Source organism: Plecotus auritus (assembly GCF_963455305.1).
Source record: "Plecotus auritus genome assembly, chromosome: 1".
NCBI classification, from domain to species: domain Eukaryota; kingdom Metazoa; phylum Chordata; class Mammalia; order Chiroptera; family Vespertilionidae; genus Plecotus; species Plecotus auritus.
The window spans coordinates 111,157,156-111,176,761 of record NC_137770.1 but is presented as its reverse complement, the minus strand read 5'-3'; the positions used below and the strand labels follow the sequence as shown (position 1 = coordinate 111,176,761).

Here is a 19,606-nt window from a genome sequence, read left to right as displayed (position 1 = left end):
CATATTTAAAAAATCATTTACACCAAAATACTGTTTCCAGATTGAAAATAGAATATACTAAGTGCATTTCAATTGGAAGCAGTTAATTTCCAAGCATATATTGTGAAATAGAAAATGTATGGAAAGTTATGATGTGAGTGATGCACTCACATCATACATACAGTATCATAGCTTTACCAGTATAGGACTATATTCTCTGTATGTACATGTTCCAAACTTCAGACAGAATTTTCAGCAAGATCATGGCTGGCTAATAATACCTGCATGATGTTATCAACAAAATAATATATGTGTTGCAGAGTGATTAATAATATATTTTATAAATACTTCATTTGCCTGAAATGACTGAAGACAACTGCAACTTTTTTCCACACATCACAAATAAATTAATATATGAATTCATTATTGACTTTACCATCACAAAGAAAATTAGTAAAACATTTTTGTTACGATGGCTTAATGTCAGTGTTATTTTTTTTTACCAAGTAACTTCTCAGAGTTGATTCTAAAAATATGAAACTGTGAAGTTTCAGGTGGACTTCAACATTTATCTGATTACCCTGTAGTGGTCTGCTGCATGAATTACATGTCATAGTTAATATAACTGGAGATATTCCACACTGCTTTTTAGATGCAATTGGAAATAATTGCATTTTCCACAGACATTGTATACTGGAGGTATGCCATTCTTTTGGAATAGGCACATAACAATGGTATACATCTTTTAGGGTAAATCTGAAAATTCTCTTACTACATTTTCACTGAAGTTTATCTATGTCTTTTTAGGCATTTCATTATCAATTTTTTAAATAACTTATAAAAGTATTCTTTTAAAGTGTTAGTATTATGAAACCATCTGAAAATAGAGAACATTGTATTTAAGGAAAGCCATCTGAGTTGGTGTAAGCCACTGAGCTAAGTGCTTGAGTAGAAAGATGCATGCTGATATTTTGCCTAGGTTTCACTGTGATAGTGGAAATAGTAATTTAAAAAAATAAATTATTAAATGAATTATAACTTAGAACTATAATTAGAAGTAAAATTAGAATATAGTGCTAATAAAAAGCATGACATCAGTTCTATTGATAATCATGGCGTGCTTCTTAGAAAAGGTAGACTTTGTACTAGGGGTTGAAAAGTGTTTGTTTTTTTACAGAATAAATGTTCTTGAGAGTCTAGGTTAAGAAAGATGATTGAAGGTCAAGCACACTTGCCTGTAGGTTCCTCTGGTAACCTACAGTGCTTGTCCTAGGTGTGATGTGACCTAACATACCTTGTAGAAACGTCCTCTGTGGGACAGTGGCATGGTACATTGTAAGAGAGCATAAGGCTTAGCCAGTGTCCAGGTCAAAGGCTATAGTAATTTCAGATAAGAGACAAGTTGATCCTGAATGGATGATGAGCAAAATGTAAAATCTTGGCAAAGAATAGCAGATTACCAAGACCTAGCAACTGTAGGGATTACAGAGGAAGGAAATTGTTGAAGATAATTATGAATATTTTTCATTGATATATGAGTTTCATTTTGAATCTGTTGATTTTGAGGTATCTTTGGGACATCCTGTTGGAAATTTAGATCATGAATTCAGGAAAAACTTTAGAGTTGGTGACCTTTGCCTGGAAGTTGTTAGGGAAGAGGCATTGATATTGTATACTTTTGAGTTTGTCTGGGGAGGCAGTAGTAAGCAATTTATTGAAAGAGTCAGTAAGAGTCATTTAAGGGAAGAGCAAGAATGACAGAATCAAAAGGAATCTAATGGAAGTACTAGTAGCATACTGTGTTCTCGACACCAAGAATAGGAAGCAGTTTGTGGCATCTGGTCTCTTTATTTTAAGTATATATTTTTCTCTTTGTAAATGGTATTTTGTCACTGTACAGACATCCAGGTCAGTATTCACTTTTTACCTAATAGTTTTAGCATCCATTGATTATCTTTGAATGAATGAGTTAATTCATTAGGAGTTAAAAATTGTGATTTTTGTAATTTTATTATTTTACTTTCACTACTTGGCATTTTTCTGAAAAGACAAGCTTTTTTCCCTCTCCCACTGACATTTTTGGCTTCTCTGAAATACAGTTTCTGTTGAAAGTCAGAATATGTTTTTAATACTTTTTCTTTAATATTTTTCCAGGTTCCTACCCAATGGTATTTAGCCCCAAAATCCTTGACATAAAAATTCTATTTGTGTTTCTCTATACTTCCAACCCCTCTTGTCTTCCTGGGCATTTAAGGTGCTGTCATTAGTAACTTTATGTGCCCTTTATGACTTATTTGAATTTCTCATCAATATGGACTATCACGTGAAACTGATAGTTTTGCTTTGTTTTGAAGTTAACATGTTCAAGTTTTAAGGAGGGGCTCTTAGTCTTTAGGAACACATGAGCTTTAGTGTTTTTATTTGCTTCATTCTTTTTTTGGACTTTGTCTCTGTCCTCTGTTTATTTTACCATTTCTATGTTCCTGTAGGCAAGGTCAATCCCCAGTCTCTGGGCCTGGAGCAGCATCCAACTCCTACCAGCATTCTTCAGCACTCACATTTATGCTCTGTCACAGCTTTCTTGAGCTGCTCTGACCAGAAATGTACCAAGATTTTCTAGTAAAAAGTGCTTGCTGCTAATGTTTAATGCTGCTATTAATTTTTTAAAAGTTCATTTTCTGGCCCCAGCCAGTTTTGTTCAGTGGATAGAGCATTGGCCAGTGGACCGAAGGGTCCTGGGTTCAATTCTGGTCAAGAGCACGTACTTAGGTTGCAGGCTTGATCCCTGGCCCTGGTGAGGGTACCTGTGGGAGGCAACCAATAAATGTGTCTCTCTCATATCTATGTTTCTCTCTCTCTCTCCCCCCGCTCCCTTCCACTCTCTTTAAAAATCAATGGAAAAATATCTTTGAGTGAGGATTAACAACAAAAAAAGTTTATTTTCTGTAGGTTAATTTAAAAAAAAACTTTAAAAATTTCATGCTAAAGTTCACATTGGTTAATATGTATAGATTAAAAGTTTTTTTTTTCATTTCTCAGTATTGGCATAGATCCAAGATTATAAATTTATTTTTAAGTTTTATTATTTTATGGGACTCATGAAGGAACAAAAACAATATCCTAAACTATTGCTAAGGTCTATACAATGCAAACCTTTTATATCACACTTTTTTCTATGTTTATATTCACGGTTCATGGTTTAAGTAATGAAGAATAAGAATCAGTCATTTATGTAAGATGTACAGATAGCCTACCCTTAACAAAGTTATTAAGGAGAATGTTTTAGTACTTCTCTTGAAGTGGGGTATTGATGTAAGTGGGTGAAGGTAGGTTAACATTTCTAATTTGTTCATGTAGGAGATATTTAGATTTAGTTATTGAACTAAAATGTTTGCGTTTCCTACCTTATATTAGCCTTCTTATTACTTTTTAGAGCATTGAAATTAAGTTTATAGCCTGATAGCCAAAGCAAATTGTTTAAGCTGTGATTTAAAGCAACCCTCCAATAGCCTGTGGTTGCTCTTGACATTTTAACCCTTTCATGCTGATACATCAACATGATAAAAAGCTTCTCTCAGGCAACAAACAAAGTAGAAAATGCCAGTCACTTAAACTCCAGTTGTTAATATCTCAGGAAATTGTGCTGTGAATATTTTCCTGTTTTTGTTTTGTTTGTTTTTTGCTTTTGTTGCTTGTGAAATAGATGATAAGCACAATTTTAAAACATAAAGAGGCCATCAAGTGTGCTGATGTTGCTAAGGGTGGGAATGGAAGAGGTAGAAAAACTGTTGATTTGGATAAAGGAAAAGCAGTTAGCCAATGACAGCATTTTGGAGGCAGTGATATAAGAAAAAGGGAAGATGTTGTGCTCCTGGAAGGAGCACTAAAGGTGACTTGTTTAAGGCTAGTAGGGAGAGGTTCAATATATTGAAGAAAAGAAGTGTTTGTTTATAGATCAAACTGTATGTTAGACATGTACTGTATATAACAAAAGTTAAAATAGGGATTCATTTTGGGGTCTGGAACAGATTAATTCAATTTACATTATTTCTAAAAAGGAAACAATGATTTGTTGTTTTTTTTTTTTTTGTTTTGTTTTTTTACAAATTGCTTCTCGAACAGCCTTTCTGAACAAATTAAGTTTGAGAATTGAGGTCCCACTGTATTTATTAACTGACTAGTTTGTGTGTGTGTGTGTGTGTGTGTGTGTGTGTGTGTGTGTTTTGTTAAGGATATAAAATGTTTAATACTGTGCCCTGACTGGTTTGGTTCGGTGGATAGAGCGTCGGCCTGCGGACTGAGAGGTCCCGGGTTCGATTCCGGTCAAGGGCATGTACCTTGGTTGCGGGCATATCCCCAGTGGGGGGTGTGCAGGAGGCAGCTGGTCGATGTTTCTCTCTCATTGATGTTTCTAGCTATCTATCCCTCTCCCTTCCTCTCTGTAAAAAATCAATAAAATATATTTAAAAAAAAATGTTTAATACTGTAAGAAATATGGCTAGCCCCCCAATTCAGGGGTCCTGGTAGAACAGAAAACATAATCGGGAGCCAGGCAGCAAGGCAAACATCTTTACTTCTATGTAGAAGGGCGCACACACATGGTCTGGGAGCACATGCACACTGAGCCAGGCGGTCTGCTCAGCTTTATAATCCCTCATGCACATGACCTGTCCCTCGCTCTTTTTTTTTTTTTAATATATTTTATTGATTTTTTACAGAGAGGAAGGAAGAGGGATAGATAGTCAGAAACATTGATGAGAGAGAAACATCGATCAGCTGCCTCCTGCACACCTCCTACTGGGGATGTGCCCGCAACCAAGTTACATGCCCTTGACCGGAATCGAACCTGGGACCTTTCAGTCCGCAGGCTGACGCTCTATCCACTGCGCCAAACCGGTTTTGGCTGTCCCTCGCTCTTGATTGGAGCTCAGGCGCACAGTCTTTCGTGATTGGCTAATTCAAAGGGAGGGGTTGGCCTTGGCTGTTTCAAGATGGCGGCCCCCACGGGAGCTACAAGCCATGCGGCCAACATGGTGGCTGCCAAGTCACGCAGTCCAAAATGGCGGCTGTCTAAACTGTTCTTTAACAGGAAAGATGATTTGTTTATTCTCACAATACTGTTCCCTTACACAATCAGTTTTTCAGGTTGTATCACATTTGGTCAGGTTTTATGGATACAGAGGATGAATATCATAAGTCAAATTGAAACTGACAGTTGTGCATTGTCACAGAAGAGTATTAAAGATTCAAGTTATCACTCTAGCAGTGGAAACAACTTTGGTCTCTAACAGCTTAAAGATATCACTGTCATATCCCTGTGGACAATTATGCATCTACTAGAGGCCCAGTGCACGAATTCTTGCATGGGTGAGGTCCCTCGGGGTGGCCTGTGTAGATCAGGCCCCAGCTCGCACCCCCAGCCTCATAGCCATGCAGCCCAGCGTGGCACCATTCCTTGGCCTGGTGCTGCCCCCTTACCTGCTCCACATTCCTGCCTGTGGGGTGATTGATTGGGGCCGCCCTCCCCCCCTCCACACTGGTCACAGTCTGCGGGGCGATCAGCGGGGTGATTGGGCCCCTGCTCACACCCACCTTGGCCTGGCACCACCCGCTCACCTGCTCCACCATCCCACTGCGGTCCCACTCTCATCAGGGCTCAATGGGGCTGGTAGCGTCTCCACTGCTGCCCGCTACCAGTGCCGTGTCACCGACACCTGTCATGTTCTGCTCCATCCCCTGGTGGTCAGCACACGTCATAGCGAGCGGTTGAACTCCCCGTTGAATGACTGCCAGAGGGGACAATTTGCATATTAGGCTTTTATTATATAGGATTATGTACCATGGATTGGGATAGACTAATTTTTTTCTTTACTTGATATTTGAAATAATGCTTACAAATAGCTTGTGAACATTACAAGTTCAGAGCAGCCAAAGGGTCTTACATCTCTTGCTCAAAGTCATAAAACTACAAAGATCTAAATAGGGAGCCAAATTCATTAGTCTTTCTTATTTTAGTAATAAACATTTTTGGTAAACTGTAGAAAATATCTCAAAATATTATGAGATTAGAAAAAAGAAGAGAAAAAAAACAGTAAAAGTTTTGTATGGAAAGTTTTTTTTTTTGTATGTGTGTGCATATACTTGGCTTGGGGAGGTTGATTTGGGAGCAAGTGCAAACCAGGTGCATCATTAATTTGCAGAATCTGTTTTTTACAACACAGCTTTTTGTTTCTTTTTGAATAGAAAGATGAAAATTACAGAAGCCTCCCACGAGATACTAGTCACTGGTCTAACCAATTTCAGCGAGATAATGCTCGCTCATCTCTGAGTGCTAGTCATCCCATGGTGGACAAATGGCTGGAGAAGCAAGAACAGGTAACATAAGGAATCCTTTTCTATGCATTTTTGGTATAATATCCTAACCCAGTGGTCGGCAAACTCATTAGTCAACAGAGCCAAATATCAACAGTGCAACGATTGAAATTTCTTTTGAGAGCCAAATTTTTTAAACTTAAACTTCTTCTAATGCCACTTCTTCAAAATAGACTCGCCTAGGCCGTGGTATTTTGTGGAAGAGCCACACTCCAGGGGCCAAAGAGCCGCATGTGGCTCGCAAGCTGCAGTTTGCCTACCACTGTCCTAACCCATATAGCAAGATATGTTTTCTTCCATTTCAATGATGATTAAAGGTAATTTATTTGAACAGACTTTAGTTAAGTAATGGGCTGTATGTTAGAGTTTGTCTAACATTAATGTAAAATAACTCTGTGTTGGTTCCTGAGCACAGGTTTCTCATAAGGAGTTATCAATATTTGTGATACTGAAACATCACAACTTTGGGTTTTGTTATGTGGCTGAGACACAGATATTTGGCAGTGAATAATGCAATTTATGAGTAGGCTTTCAAGACCACTCATGGGTTCTTCTCTTCTTACATAGGCAGTAAGTCAAAGGATCTGAAGAGGCAAATTAAAATTTCGTTATACCTGACTTAACTTTATGAAAGAAATATATGCTATCGTGTTGTTTCAGAATTTAGTCATGCATGCAGGTTTATCCTTACATATGTCAATAACCTATTTTAGGTTTATACTTTTTAGAATTGCTTAGTTCACTTTTCATGATCACCACCTATAATTCATGAAATCGGAATGGTTTACCACTCAGTATAAATAACAGCTTCTTGTCTTAGGAAGAATTGTTTGCAATGTTGTTATATCATTATTAGAGAGGCCTGTTCTTCATATGAAGACTGAAATTTTATCTGGTAAGTTTTGCTGTATAAAAATAAAATTCTGCCCTACCTGTGTCGCTCAGTGGTTGAGTGTCGACTTATGAACCAGGAGGTCATGGTTTGATTCCTGGTCAGGGTGCATGCCTGGGTTGTGGGCTCAATTCCCAGTGGGGAGCGTGCAGGAGGCAGCCAGTCACTGAGTCTCTCACATCATTGATGTTTCTATCTCTCTCTCCCTGTACCTTCCTCTCTAAAATCAATAAAATATTTATTTAAAAAAAATTCTTCCAGTTTTTTTTTTTAAAGTCTTAATTATTTATTGTTAGTCACAGTGTTTTCTTTGTAGTGGGAATACCAGTGTTTTCTTTACAGTTTTAATAGTTTTAATGTTAAAAATTCACTTATTTGGTTATTTCTTCATTTAGTTTCTTGAAAGGTTCATATGGATGGAAAATTAGATGAGTACTCAGTGAGAGAATGTTTTGTTATCCATTTCAGTAATTTCTAAAATTTTTAATAATTTTGTTGCTTTGATACTGGAATAGCTGTTTTTCTATTCAGATTAAAGATACCAGTGGAAAGAAATCCTTAAGTGTTTTAATTAAGTCTATGTTTTATACGATAAACCTAAAATATTTTTTGAATGTAGGATGTTCTAATATGAAACTATTAAAAAGAACAGTTTGAATTTGATACCACTGATGGTAAAGGACATGCATTGATTTTTATCCTAAGTAAATATTAGCATACAAAAACATTGTGTGATTGAAATAATTTTGGATAATTAGAAAATCATGGAAGTTATATTTAGGAAAAACATAATTTTCTCAAAATAATACAGATTTTAAACTAATTGGTATTATTATTTCATTATCACTTTGAAGAAAATGTTTTTAAGACTCAGATTGTTTAGCATGGGCCTGGAGTCAGACCTGCTGATTATTAGCTTTTTACCATATATGAGATTTGACATGAGATTCTGGCATATTGGTAAATTAGTCCATACCTTAGTTTACTCATTTATCAAATGGGGATAATCATAGAACCTTCCTCAGATGGTTGCTGTATCAATGTAATACCTGCCAAGGAACTGGAATCATGCCTGGTTAAAATTGTCTGCTGATAACAGACAATCTAGATCAGCCGTGGGCAAACTACGGCCTGCGGGCCGGATCCGGCCCGTTCGGCTGTTCTATCAGGCCCGTGGAGCCGAAAGAGCGGAGGGTTCTCTTGCTCTCCCCTCCGCTCCTTTACTTTGAATTTATATTAGTTCACACAAACACTCCATCCATGCTTTTGTTCCGGCCCTCTGGTCCAGTTTAAGAACCCATTGTGGCCCTCGAGTCAAAAAGTTTGCCCACCCCTGGTCTAGATTGTATAATAAGGAAACATTCATTACTCATTAACAAGAATCCTGAAGGAAAGGAAGGGGGAGGCAGAGGTGGTAGTGGAGAGTGAGGATGTTCATTTGCAGCTCAGTGACCTCACTGTGAATCTGGATTCTCCATCTCTTCCAGGAGCCTTCACAGGGCTCATTGCTGTGCTCTCAAGCTTGTCCTTTCCTGCCAAAGACCCAACCATCATATCCTTGCACAGAGGAAGAGGAACAGTGCTTTTTATGATGTGGGGACTTGCATTACTTGCCTGTTTGGTTCTAAATCAAAGGGAGTAAGAGTACCTTGGTTTAGAGTTTGGCTAATTGAGCTTGATCTCCTAGAGCTGGGGGTGAGGTGTAGCCAATTCTCTTCTCTGAAGTACAGCTGCTCATCATTGAATGCACTCAGGGTTCTGTTAAGCAAGGAGGAAGGTACAGTTAGCTAAATATGTAAATATGACCATTTTTATTGTAAGATTAGGAGAAAAAAATGTCATCCCAGAGTTTTAAAAATATTATACATTTAATTATATTCTAAAAGCATAACTTTTATCTTACTACTGCAGTTGTAGATCTCTCTTAAGGAAGTAATATTGTTTGTCTTTGTAAATCCTATATAATAAAGAGGTAATATGCAAATTGACCATCACACCCTCACAAGATAGCGGTGCCCACAGTGGGGTTGGGGCAGCGGGGAGCGGGCTCCACGGGCCACCTTCACCCAGAACTGCTGACTCCCCCGCCCATCGCCCGTTGCCTCCCCACTTGCCTCACCTGGCAGTCTCTGCAGACTGCGGGGCCCTAGGCAGGCGAGGTCCGGCGTGTCCGTGCTGAGGTGAGTGAGGCAGGTGCATGGGCCATGGCGGTCCCTGCAGCGCAGGGACAGACTGAGACTTCAGGTGACTCGCCCGTGGCTCCCAGCTGTCGCTGGGCTGGGCTTGGGGCAGGAGGGCTGGGGTAAGGTGGGGTGGGGTGGGTGGGGGCAAAGCCTCACCGCAGGCTGCGGGTGGGGGTGCGAGCTGAGGTTTAGTGTGGGAGACGGGGGGGGGGGGGGGGGGCGGGGCGGCGTGGCCTGCGGAGGGTGTAGACCATCTGGAAGTCCCTGCAGGGTGGGGCGCCGCCGGGAGGTGTGGGGAGGGTCTGGGAAGGTGGAGATGGCGCCCGGGAGCCCAGCACTGGACTGTCTGTACCCACCCGTGACAGACACTTGTTGTGGAATTTCACAGTCACCCCGTACTTCTCTTAATATTTTCAAAACTGGCGTGATGCACCAAGTGGGAGTCCTGTATGGTAGGGAGTGGACCTTAGGAGTGGAGGCTAGAGGAAGCCTGGGGCCCAGGGGGTCATAAGAAGCGGGTCCCCTAAGACTGACCTCCCGCCTGGGTGGGAGGACGGGCTCAGGTGAGAAGATCTGCAGATGGGAAGGAGTAGGGAGCAGGGAGCAAGCATGTCTCACACAAATCCCAGTCCCTTTGTGGTAATTGCCATGCCTGGAGTATTGTGTAAACCCTGGAGAGAAATGTATAGGTCATTTCAGCTTTTATCTCTTAAAAATGGGATTTTTAAACTGCAGCTCTGTTTAACATACTGAATGTAAGGCCCCGTATTTCTTATGAAGGGTTGTGACCTAACGTGGAAGACATGTCAGGATTAATGATATATCACTTAAATTGATACCATGTGGTTAAAAAACAGGACTTTGTCTAAGTCAACAGGTAAATTCCTATTTTTACATTCCCTATATGAAAATAAAAACAGGAACTGTTGCCTTTCTGGAAAGATGTACATATCCTTTTGGAAAATGAATAGAGAAATAGCTTTGCTTTAATTGTCATGATTCTCTTATGACAATATTCTGACTTTTCTGGGAGGGGTCTAGAGTTACAATTTTGGTCACATTTTTAGATCAATGCGATTCTTCACCTCCTCCCCTCCCCCCCCCCCCCCCAGCCATACATTTCTGTTGTAACTATAAGATTGATCTAATTTTGCATTCTTATTTATGCTAATATTTCTTTACAGGTGACTTTGGGGTAGGGCACAAAAGTCTTCTTTGAAGAGCTTTGGACAGTTACTGAAGGATGTCAGAAGCAGTGTTGATTGATCTATTTAGTTTGACATTGAACTCTCAGAAAAACTATCAGACATTACTGAAGACATGGAATCTGTTAGGTACTGCCATGCTGCCTAGGCCAAGTTCCTTTGCATAATGTGTTGAACCGGCAGTTGGACATCCCCTGAGGGATTGGAGAGAGTGCAGGCCGGGCTGAGGGAGCCCCCCTCCACCACTGTGCAAGAATTTCATGCACCAGGCCTCTAGTTTGATATAAAATAGTTTATTTTTTAAGCAAAAGGGATTGCATGTAGAAGCCACATTAACATATTTCCCCAAAAAACTGTCTTCATTTGTTTCTCTTGAAGTTATTTGAAGTATTAGTTTCATAATCGAGCTTTGTAAAAAATAAGTACTTCCTTAGTCTATGTGGTCTAATATAGATGACATTAGCTATTATTCCTGAGCCTAAAACATCTTTTTCCTTGGCTTAAGCTTAAAAAAAATGATGATTCATTCACTAAATTCACATAAACAGGATAATTAACTCGACTGAAATCTATTTAACTGGACAATAACAGCAAAAGCTAAACCTATATTAAAACTTAGGCTGAAAGCAAGCACAATTGTTTGTGCAGAAGAGGACTAATAGGTTATGCTACACTGGAAATCTCTTCCAGCTATTCTCATTTAATTGTGTATTTATTCTTGTAACTGTTCCCTATTAGTCACCTGATTTTAATGACCTGATATCTCTTCTGTGGCTTTTTTTCTAGTTAGGTTTTGCTATTAAAAATATAGTAAAGAGAATGGTATCACATAGATAAAAGAATGTTATATATGGTTAAAAAAAACAACAAACAACCCTCTGCCTTTACAATTTGGGATCACCAGGGTGGAAATGATGGCTGCCTTCCTTATGCCATCTGGACTAATGAGGTTTATAGAGTTCTAGATTTTATGTCTCCAATGATTTTGACTTTGCTCTATTTCCTACTAGAGAGCTTGTCTCTCATTATCTCTGTTTTGTTTGAAGACAGTTCTGACCACATCAGCTTTGCCAGTGGGAATAAACAGTAGGGATGAAAAGGACAAAAGAGTGTATAGCATGCTGAGCTGGCAGGCACCTCTGGAAGCTGAATGTATCTTTCTCTTTTTGTGGAATTGGTCCTACATAAGGAAATATTGAATCTTCTTTCCCTCTGTTAGAATAGCAGTGAGTTACACCTCTATAACAAAAGATAAATGGTATATTGTATATTATTAGAACTCTGTACCAGGAAGCACTTGGCATCAAGCTCAACATTTTTTCCAAAAATAGTAGTCTTGCTTTTTAGTGAGTAGTTCACTTTGCTCAGAATTGCCTATAGCTGAATCCTATATCAGGTTCATTTCAGAAGATAAAGGATTGTGTATCTTTCAAAGAACATCCTTTCCTTATGTTAACCTTGTGAATTCCTTCTTCTGAGAGATTTCAGAGGAAGCACAAAGGATTTGAAGAATAAATGGGTGGTTGAAGAATAAATGGGTTGTTGCCGTAAAAAAGTGTTCATGCTTATGCAATTGTGATTCTCAGATGAAAGAAACAATGAAAGTAACAAGCCCCATAATTTTGATATACTTTAAGAAATCTGAATTCCTTTTAACCATTACCATTTCTCTATGTGTAGACTATAATTTAATGTTGGAAGTTATTAGATTATATGCCAACTTGTTCTTATAGCCCCACTGTTTATTTCAACTAATAAATTCTACAGAAGAGAAGTCAGGAACTTTACAATACACTAGTGGCCCAGTGCACAAAATTTGTGCACATTAAAAGGGGGTTAATTAGAGGAAATATTTTAATATTGCTATTTGCCCTTTCGTTATAATGGAAGTATCAGAGATGAAAGAAAATTAGTAAAATGTATATGAAAATCTTCCTCCTGTCAGAGTCTGGGGTGCACCACGTGTGCCTCAAAATCGCACGAGACCCAGACCTGGCCAGCCCCTCCCCCTCCACATTGGGCTAGATCAAGACCCGGCTGGTCCCACCCTTGTCAAGTCCCGCTGGTCGGGCGGCGCAGCCTCAGGTCGCCTGGCCTGGTGCTGGGGCGGGGGGCATGGCCTGAGGTTCCCCAGCCTGGGCCGGGGCGGGGAGCGCACCTTGAAGTCCCCTGTCAAGCCCCACTGGGTGAGGGATGCTGCCTGAGATCCCATCAAGCCCCGCTGGGTGGGGGGCGTGGCCTGAGTTCCCCTGGGATTAGGGGCACAGCCTCAGGTCCCCCGTCAAGCCCTGCTGGGCAGGGGGCGCGGCCTGAGGTCCCCCGGGGCAAGGGGAGCAGCCTGAGGTCCCCTGGCTCAGCACTGGGGCGGGGGGTGGCGCACCTTGAGGTCCCCTGTCAAGCTCTGCTGGGCGGGGGGCGTGGCCTCAGGTCCCCTGTCAAGCCCTGCCAGGTAGGGTGTGTGGCCTCAGGTCCCCTGGCCCAGTGCCGGGGTGGAGGGCACGGCTTGAGGTCCCCCATCAAGCCCCGCCAGGCGGGGGGTGTGGCCTGAGGTCCCCTGGCCTGGCACCAGGGCAGGGGGCACGGCCTGAGGTCCCCCGGCCTGGCGCCAGGGAAGGGGGCGTGGCCCGAGGTCCCTGTCAAGCCCCATGGGGGCGGGGATGGCGCAGCCTCAGGTCCCTGCTGATTGCTCGTTTAGGCTTGTTGTGGGTGCTCTGCCTCTGCTGTGGGTGCAGCCATCTTGTGTTATGGAAACCCCTGCCTCTACTGTGGATGCCACCATCTTTGTGGTGGAGTGATGGTCAATTTGCATATTCCCTCTTTATTATATAGGCTGATTGGAAGAATTAAGGACCAGAAAGTAGAGGGTCCTTGGTGTGTAGGCCTGAAACCAATTAGCAAAGATAGCAAGGAGGTGCTAGTCACCTTCTAGCCACAGCTTAAGCTCTGTTATAGGGGAATATAACCTTTAGAGGAAAATCCATGTTCTAGGTTTCTTTTCCATTAAGCAAAACCTTTATCTAATTGGCAGATTATACTAAAGGAGACAAACTGTTTTAGGAAAACTATTTTAAATGTTTGGTGATGACACCATTCAAGTGTGTCACCCTCACCTTTGTACCCTTGTCTGCAAGTCCCTCCATTCAGTGTCAAGTTTCACAGTCTCAAAACCAGTAGTTTTAGGAGCAAGCTCAGTATCTTTTTTATTTTTTATGCACTTTTTTCACTGTCTCCAGCCATGATGCTTTTACTTCATCCTTCTTCATGCTGAACAAAGCATTCCTGACCTGCTTATCTATTCCTTCTGAGATGAAGATGGCTAATGTAGGAATTCTGTCTGTTTTTCTTAGCCTGTATTTGTTGAGTCCTAGATATTAGGATTAGAAAATTGCTAAGTGTTAAATAAATAGAAAACATATTTAAATAAAATTTTGCCACATAATGAATGCTTATTATTTCTGAGTTCAACTATTCTAAAATTATTATTCTAATACTTTTTTAAACGTTGAAAATATTTATGCATTGTAACGAATATTTACATAATACACAATGAGTATATTTGTAACTAGAACCAAGGTTTGGCTGCCCGTCTCCATGAAAACGAAACACATGAGACAGGTGCTGGTAAGAAAAAGGAAAAAGGTTTATTTAAGTGCTGGTCACTTGAGACTATGGGGGACTTTTATCCAAAACCCATCTTAGCATTCTCAGTGCAGGCAGGGTTTTTATAAGGAGGGAGAGGGTAAGCAAACAAAGAGATCAGAAAGTGGGGCTATGGATATGCAGGCGTGTCTTTGCTCATCCACATATGGACCTTTAATGTCAGCGTACTGGAGCTGACAGCATACCTCCAGCCAATTCCTGCAGTTGGGTGATCTGCATCAACTGAAGTTATGGTCATGGCCTTTAAGGAAACTGTTAATATGTGAGTTCCTTTTATCAGTTTGTTACTACATTTTATTATAATTCCATTTAATGGTTAGTTAGTGTAGCATAGGGTTTTTATTCCCTGTTACATATTCACAAACATGAGAATGGTAGGTTTCTATGAAAGTGTTTCAATTTTATTTTATTTATTATAGTTTGAGGCCTGGGTTTTGAAGATCTAGGGCAAGCATGTCAAAGTCAAAGGCTAATACGGGCCAAATAAACAAGGTTTAAGTTTATGTGGGCCACAAAAAAACAAAAGCTTCAATTTTCATAGAAATGTAGCTTTATTTCGATAAGAGACATGCTGAATACAAAGGGCTGATATAAATGAGTAATCGTTAACATAAAATAATAGAACATTTTAATAAAAATTAATATTTTTCTTGAACATTAACTTACCAGACACTGAATAACTGCACAAATTAATAAGCATAACGCAAATAAACCTATTTTTCTTGTTCTCAGAAAGCGAAATATTTCCCGTTGCGCACACCAAACAAGTCAGTGCAAGACTAATGGCGTGGCAGTCAGCTCCTAAAATATTCACTGCTAGTATTAGTGGAGAGAAATGGTGCGCCTGCGCATAAGGTGCGTAAGGGAAATGAATGCAACATAATTACTGTAATCAGTCATTAGCGAAGGTTGTAGTTTGTTATTAATAATTATGTATAATAGGATATTGTAAAAATTAAGTTATGAAATTTTTATTAAAACGTTTCTTACATACCGTTATATTGGCTGGGCTGCAAAAAGACTTGTGGGCTGCATGCATGGTGCACTCGCTGCCAGTTTGACATGCTTTTAATTAATCGAGGGCAAAAGTAAGTTTAAAAAAAAAAATAGCGTCTATTTTGGATGCCAGTAAAAAGATAGTAGTCAAGAAACATTTTACTAGTAAACTTAACCAGATTTGCCCAACCAGTGTAGCTAAGTGGTTGAATGTTGACCTATGAACCAATTTCTGGTCAGGGTACATGCCTGGGTTGCAGGCTTGATCCCCAGTGGGGGGCGTGTAAGAGGCAGCCAATTAATGATTCTCATCATTGATGTTTCTATCTCTCCCTCTCCCTTCCTCTCTGAAATCATTAAAAATATATTTAAAAAAAATAAACTTACCCAGAAATTACCTGGGCATAGTTTATAGCAAATGATTAAGGCAGTCCGTAAGTCAGGTTTTTCCTATTTTCCTTGATGTGATGAAATGATGGATGTGGAGTGATCAGGCCGTGAGTTCTGCTTTCACGTGTCTTACCAGTTAGGTTTTCCTCTGATCTGACTGCATAGGGGAAAATTTTCTTCCTTTCCCTTATATAAGTGAAAAAAATTCTCATTTCACAGACATCGAGAATTATCCAGCTGATACAGTGTTCATATTATGAAATGATACTTCCTTATTAAAAAATTAGAAGATGACTTCTTCAGAAATCTGATTTTAACAGCTGCTGACTGGTCAGTGAAATGACTGCAGATCATTCTGCTAAAACATGCAGAAGCTATAGAAGTTTTGACATATGGATAGACAGGGCTTCAGTCGTATCAGCCATCATTAATGGTAAGGTTCTGATGCTAGAAGATACCAACTGTAGTGTGTTTTGTTTGTTTATGTATTTTTTAATTATTTAGCCCATAGACACTGAGTAACCAAATGACTGGGTTATGGGATTAAAATAATCAAAACCCCATGCCTCCAATTTCTGACTGTAGTTTTCTATGAAAAGGAAGGGGATTTATTAATATTATTTCGTAATTGGTAAAATTTTGCAGAATTTGTGCAGAAACTAACATAATTGTGTTTAGCTCTAGCAATAGCAAATGTAGAAACTAAAAACTGGGATTTAAAATTAAATTCTGTTTTTATTATAAAATCCCAGAGCATTTCTTTATAGAAGTCTATCATGTTCACAGTAGCACCAAAAACAAAATTTAAAAAAAAAAAAACTTTTGAAGAGAGTTGCCATATCACCTGGCTATATTAATGCCAATAGCAGATTATTTTGTTGATCTTTGATAATATGATGATTGGAACATATCTTAAACTTAGCTGAATTTTAAAACGTAATGATTAAAGCATCCCATATGTATGTAACACATAATTATTTTCCATTAGCCTTACATATTTCTACTTTTATTATCAATGACCTGTGGACTAGAAACATCAAGTGAGGAATAGTACTGGGACCTAGGGGCCTGGTGGAAATTCTTCTGAAGTGGACATACTAGTACTTATTGACAGGGGAGCCTTGCCAGCCACATGCAAGGCCTACTTTGGGTAGTATTTTCTCCTGAGAGCTACAAGCAGCATTTCAGCCTTACATAAGTTCAGCATTGAAGACAGTGTGAGCCTGGAGCATGTGTACCAGAATTGGAAACCTGCCCTTCCAATGAGGGCCCTATTGTCTGCCCCTCATTCACTGCCTGTGTGGCCTTGTCTAGGTTGTGTAAACTCCACAAACTTCATTTTCACTGTGTGTGAAAGGGGGAAAATAATACCTGTTGGGCAGATACTGGCTTTGTGTTTGAAAATAAGTGATGTAGCACATGTGAAAATGTGGGTCCTGTTTCTGGTGTAGTGTTGTAGTCACTCATTATATGCTACTTTCCATCTTAATTTTCGGTAAGAAGAGGTTTAGTGGTTATTCCTCAACAGCTCTCTAGTATTAAGGAACTAATTTTTTTCCTTAAGTAATATTTCCTCTTTCCTTATTGGAAGTACCATTTGGTGTCCTGGGCTGGTTCACTTTCATCCCTGGTGTCTTTTTAATGTGCTCATCATCCTTTCAGAATCGGATTCTAGCTTCTATGGAATTTTATTATAATTAGAATAAAATATCTTTTAAAATCATTTCTGAATAATACAAACTGACATAAACACATTAGTTTTCATCTCTATGCCTGTGTCCATTTTGAATATTCACTTTTGGTTTTGGCATGATTTTAATGCAATTAAATCTAAGTATACTGTTTAAGAATGTTGAGTTTCTTAAAAAAGGCTTTTCTTGGCTACTTGCTAAACATCTGGGTTCCTTTCTAATATACGTAAATGGCAATAGGGAGTGATTTATGTAGTTTAAGGGGTACTCATCAGTTCTCCTGTTCTTTTATGACTGGCCATATTATTGCTTCTTTGGCCTGTGGAGCTAAAAGCCTAAAAACAGCAGGGAAGTGAGTCAGAAATTCTACTGGGTGAAAAATCTTTGATGGTGTGTGGATTACTGCACGGGGAATCAAGGAAGCTCATGATTTTCTTGCTTGAGAACACAGCTGTTAGAACTAGGCATTAAGAGCTTGCACTGTGGATAAAGATATCCACATTCATTTTTAGCTGTGACCTTCAGGTGCCTTTTTATATTTTCATTGCAGGCAGTCATAAAGATTTTTGTTCTAAGCTGTGCAACTGAATATGATGATGAAAATAATACATACTTTATATACTGATTCTCTTTATTCTCACTTATCTGTATGCCATTTGTTTTAGAAATTTTTCTCTTCTACGTTCAGTGAGCAATGGAGCTGCTATTCTTTAAAAAATATTGGTTAAGAAATTGCATTAACATTTTCAGCCTACATTATGTCGTTCTCACTAATTTCATGAGGCCTGCCTGTAGAAATAGAATCAACTCATAAGCCACTTTTAGTTTTGAAATAATATGATGCATATAATCAGTGCTACACAGGCTTTTTCCAGTTGCCTTTAACATGGTTCTATAATGGTCTTGAAAAATTGCTATTTTAAGTGCTAAGACATTTTATCCAATGGTTTTATGTTCTTTGTTGCCTCATTGAGGCCTAGGTATATGTGCCCTGTTGTATTTTCATTTGGTATTTCTAAGAGCTGTTTTCTTGTGTTTTTCTTTCTTCACATTTATTTTCTTTTTTCTCTGCTCTTATGGCTGAAAGGAGATTGTAGATCACCTTTTAATAGTTGAACAAATTATATAAAGAAATTAAAGTACTGAAAGTAAGCATGAAGTTTCCACAACAAACTCCTAATGATATATGGGGATGTTTTGGGGTAAGTTTTCGGGTTTCTTTTTATGTATTATCTTATTACTTTCTTTTACAATAAGCATGTATTATTACTTTGAAATTTTTTAAATTTTATTAGTAAGTAAATCTGACTGCATAAGATTGGGAGAGTGAGCATTTTTTTTCTTTTTCTACAAATAATGTAATTTCCAAATTTTAAGATGAAATAGCAATATTGATATTTATTGGAACTAAGTTAAACCCTTTGAGAAGCATAGTCGCTTCCTACTTTTAATAATCTCTAATTCTCTGAAGTAATTCATTAACTGGCCCTCTTCTTCATACTCTACTGAAGACATAGAAGCAATATAATAGTAGTATCCTGTGTTCTCACCATCATGTTTACAATTTTGTGCTCATCCTGCCCCTGCTAGTACTTGGAAAAACTCCCCTCACCTTTCACAGGGCACCTGACTTCCCCTATATTCTGTCTGCCATCCCTTCTCAGTCTTCTAACTGCTTTATTCCCCAGCTCCTCTGTACACAGTACCAACTGTGTGTGTGTGTGTGTGTGTGTGTGTACCAGATCTTTCAGATTTTCAGATCACCAAATATATGCTCAATTAACACATCCCCACTCCCCAACAAGGCTTTGCCTCCCCATTGCCTCTGCTTGGCTTGCTGTCCCTCCCTATTCATAGATCTGGTTCCTTCTTATCTTTTATGTATCAAGTCAAGTATCGCCCCCTCCCACCCACCCTCAATACCTTCCATAATCCCGGTGTTTAAAGGAGGGCGACATCCCTCTTCTCCAATATTGTCTCTTCTCTCACCATCCTTTTCTATTTATATTTAAAAATTTAAATTTGTCTTTTCTTATGTCTCTTCCTATATGCTAAAATGACACAGGAGTAGTTTTGCTTACTGTTTGTTTGTAGCTCCTAATAAGCTCCCATGTATTTTGGGGTGAATAAATTGAAAGGAAAACATCCATAGTGCCCTCCATACTATGTATGATGGGTGGTTGATACTATGTATGATGGGTGGTTGAGCAGATATTTTATAATGCTATATAATACGAT

At 39.2% G+C, this 19,606-nt stretch overlaps 1 protein-coding gene across 25 annotated transcripts in view; it reads left to right on the top strand.

The window, feature by feature from the left end:
* Positions 1-19,606, top strand: part of PARD3 (par-3 family cell polarity regulator) — a 781,475-nt gene that overhangs the window by 342,898 nt on the left and 418,971 nt on the right. For all 25 annotated transcript variants that reach the window (XR_013959024.1, XR_013959025.1, XR_013959026.1 and 22 more), the window contains exon 5: positions 6,223-6,354. Coding sequence is in view for 22 of the 25 variants with exons in the window: in XM_080641367.1 (XP_080497493.1) it covers positions 6,223-6,354 (132 nt within the window). In the remaining 3 variants the exon portion in view is untranslated. The remainder of the gene's footprint in view (positions 1-6,222; positions 6,355-19,606) is intronic.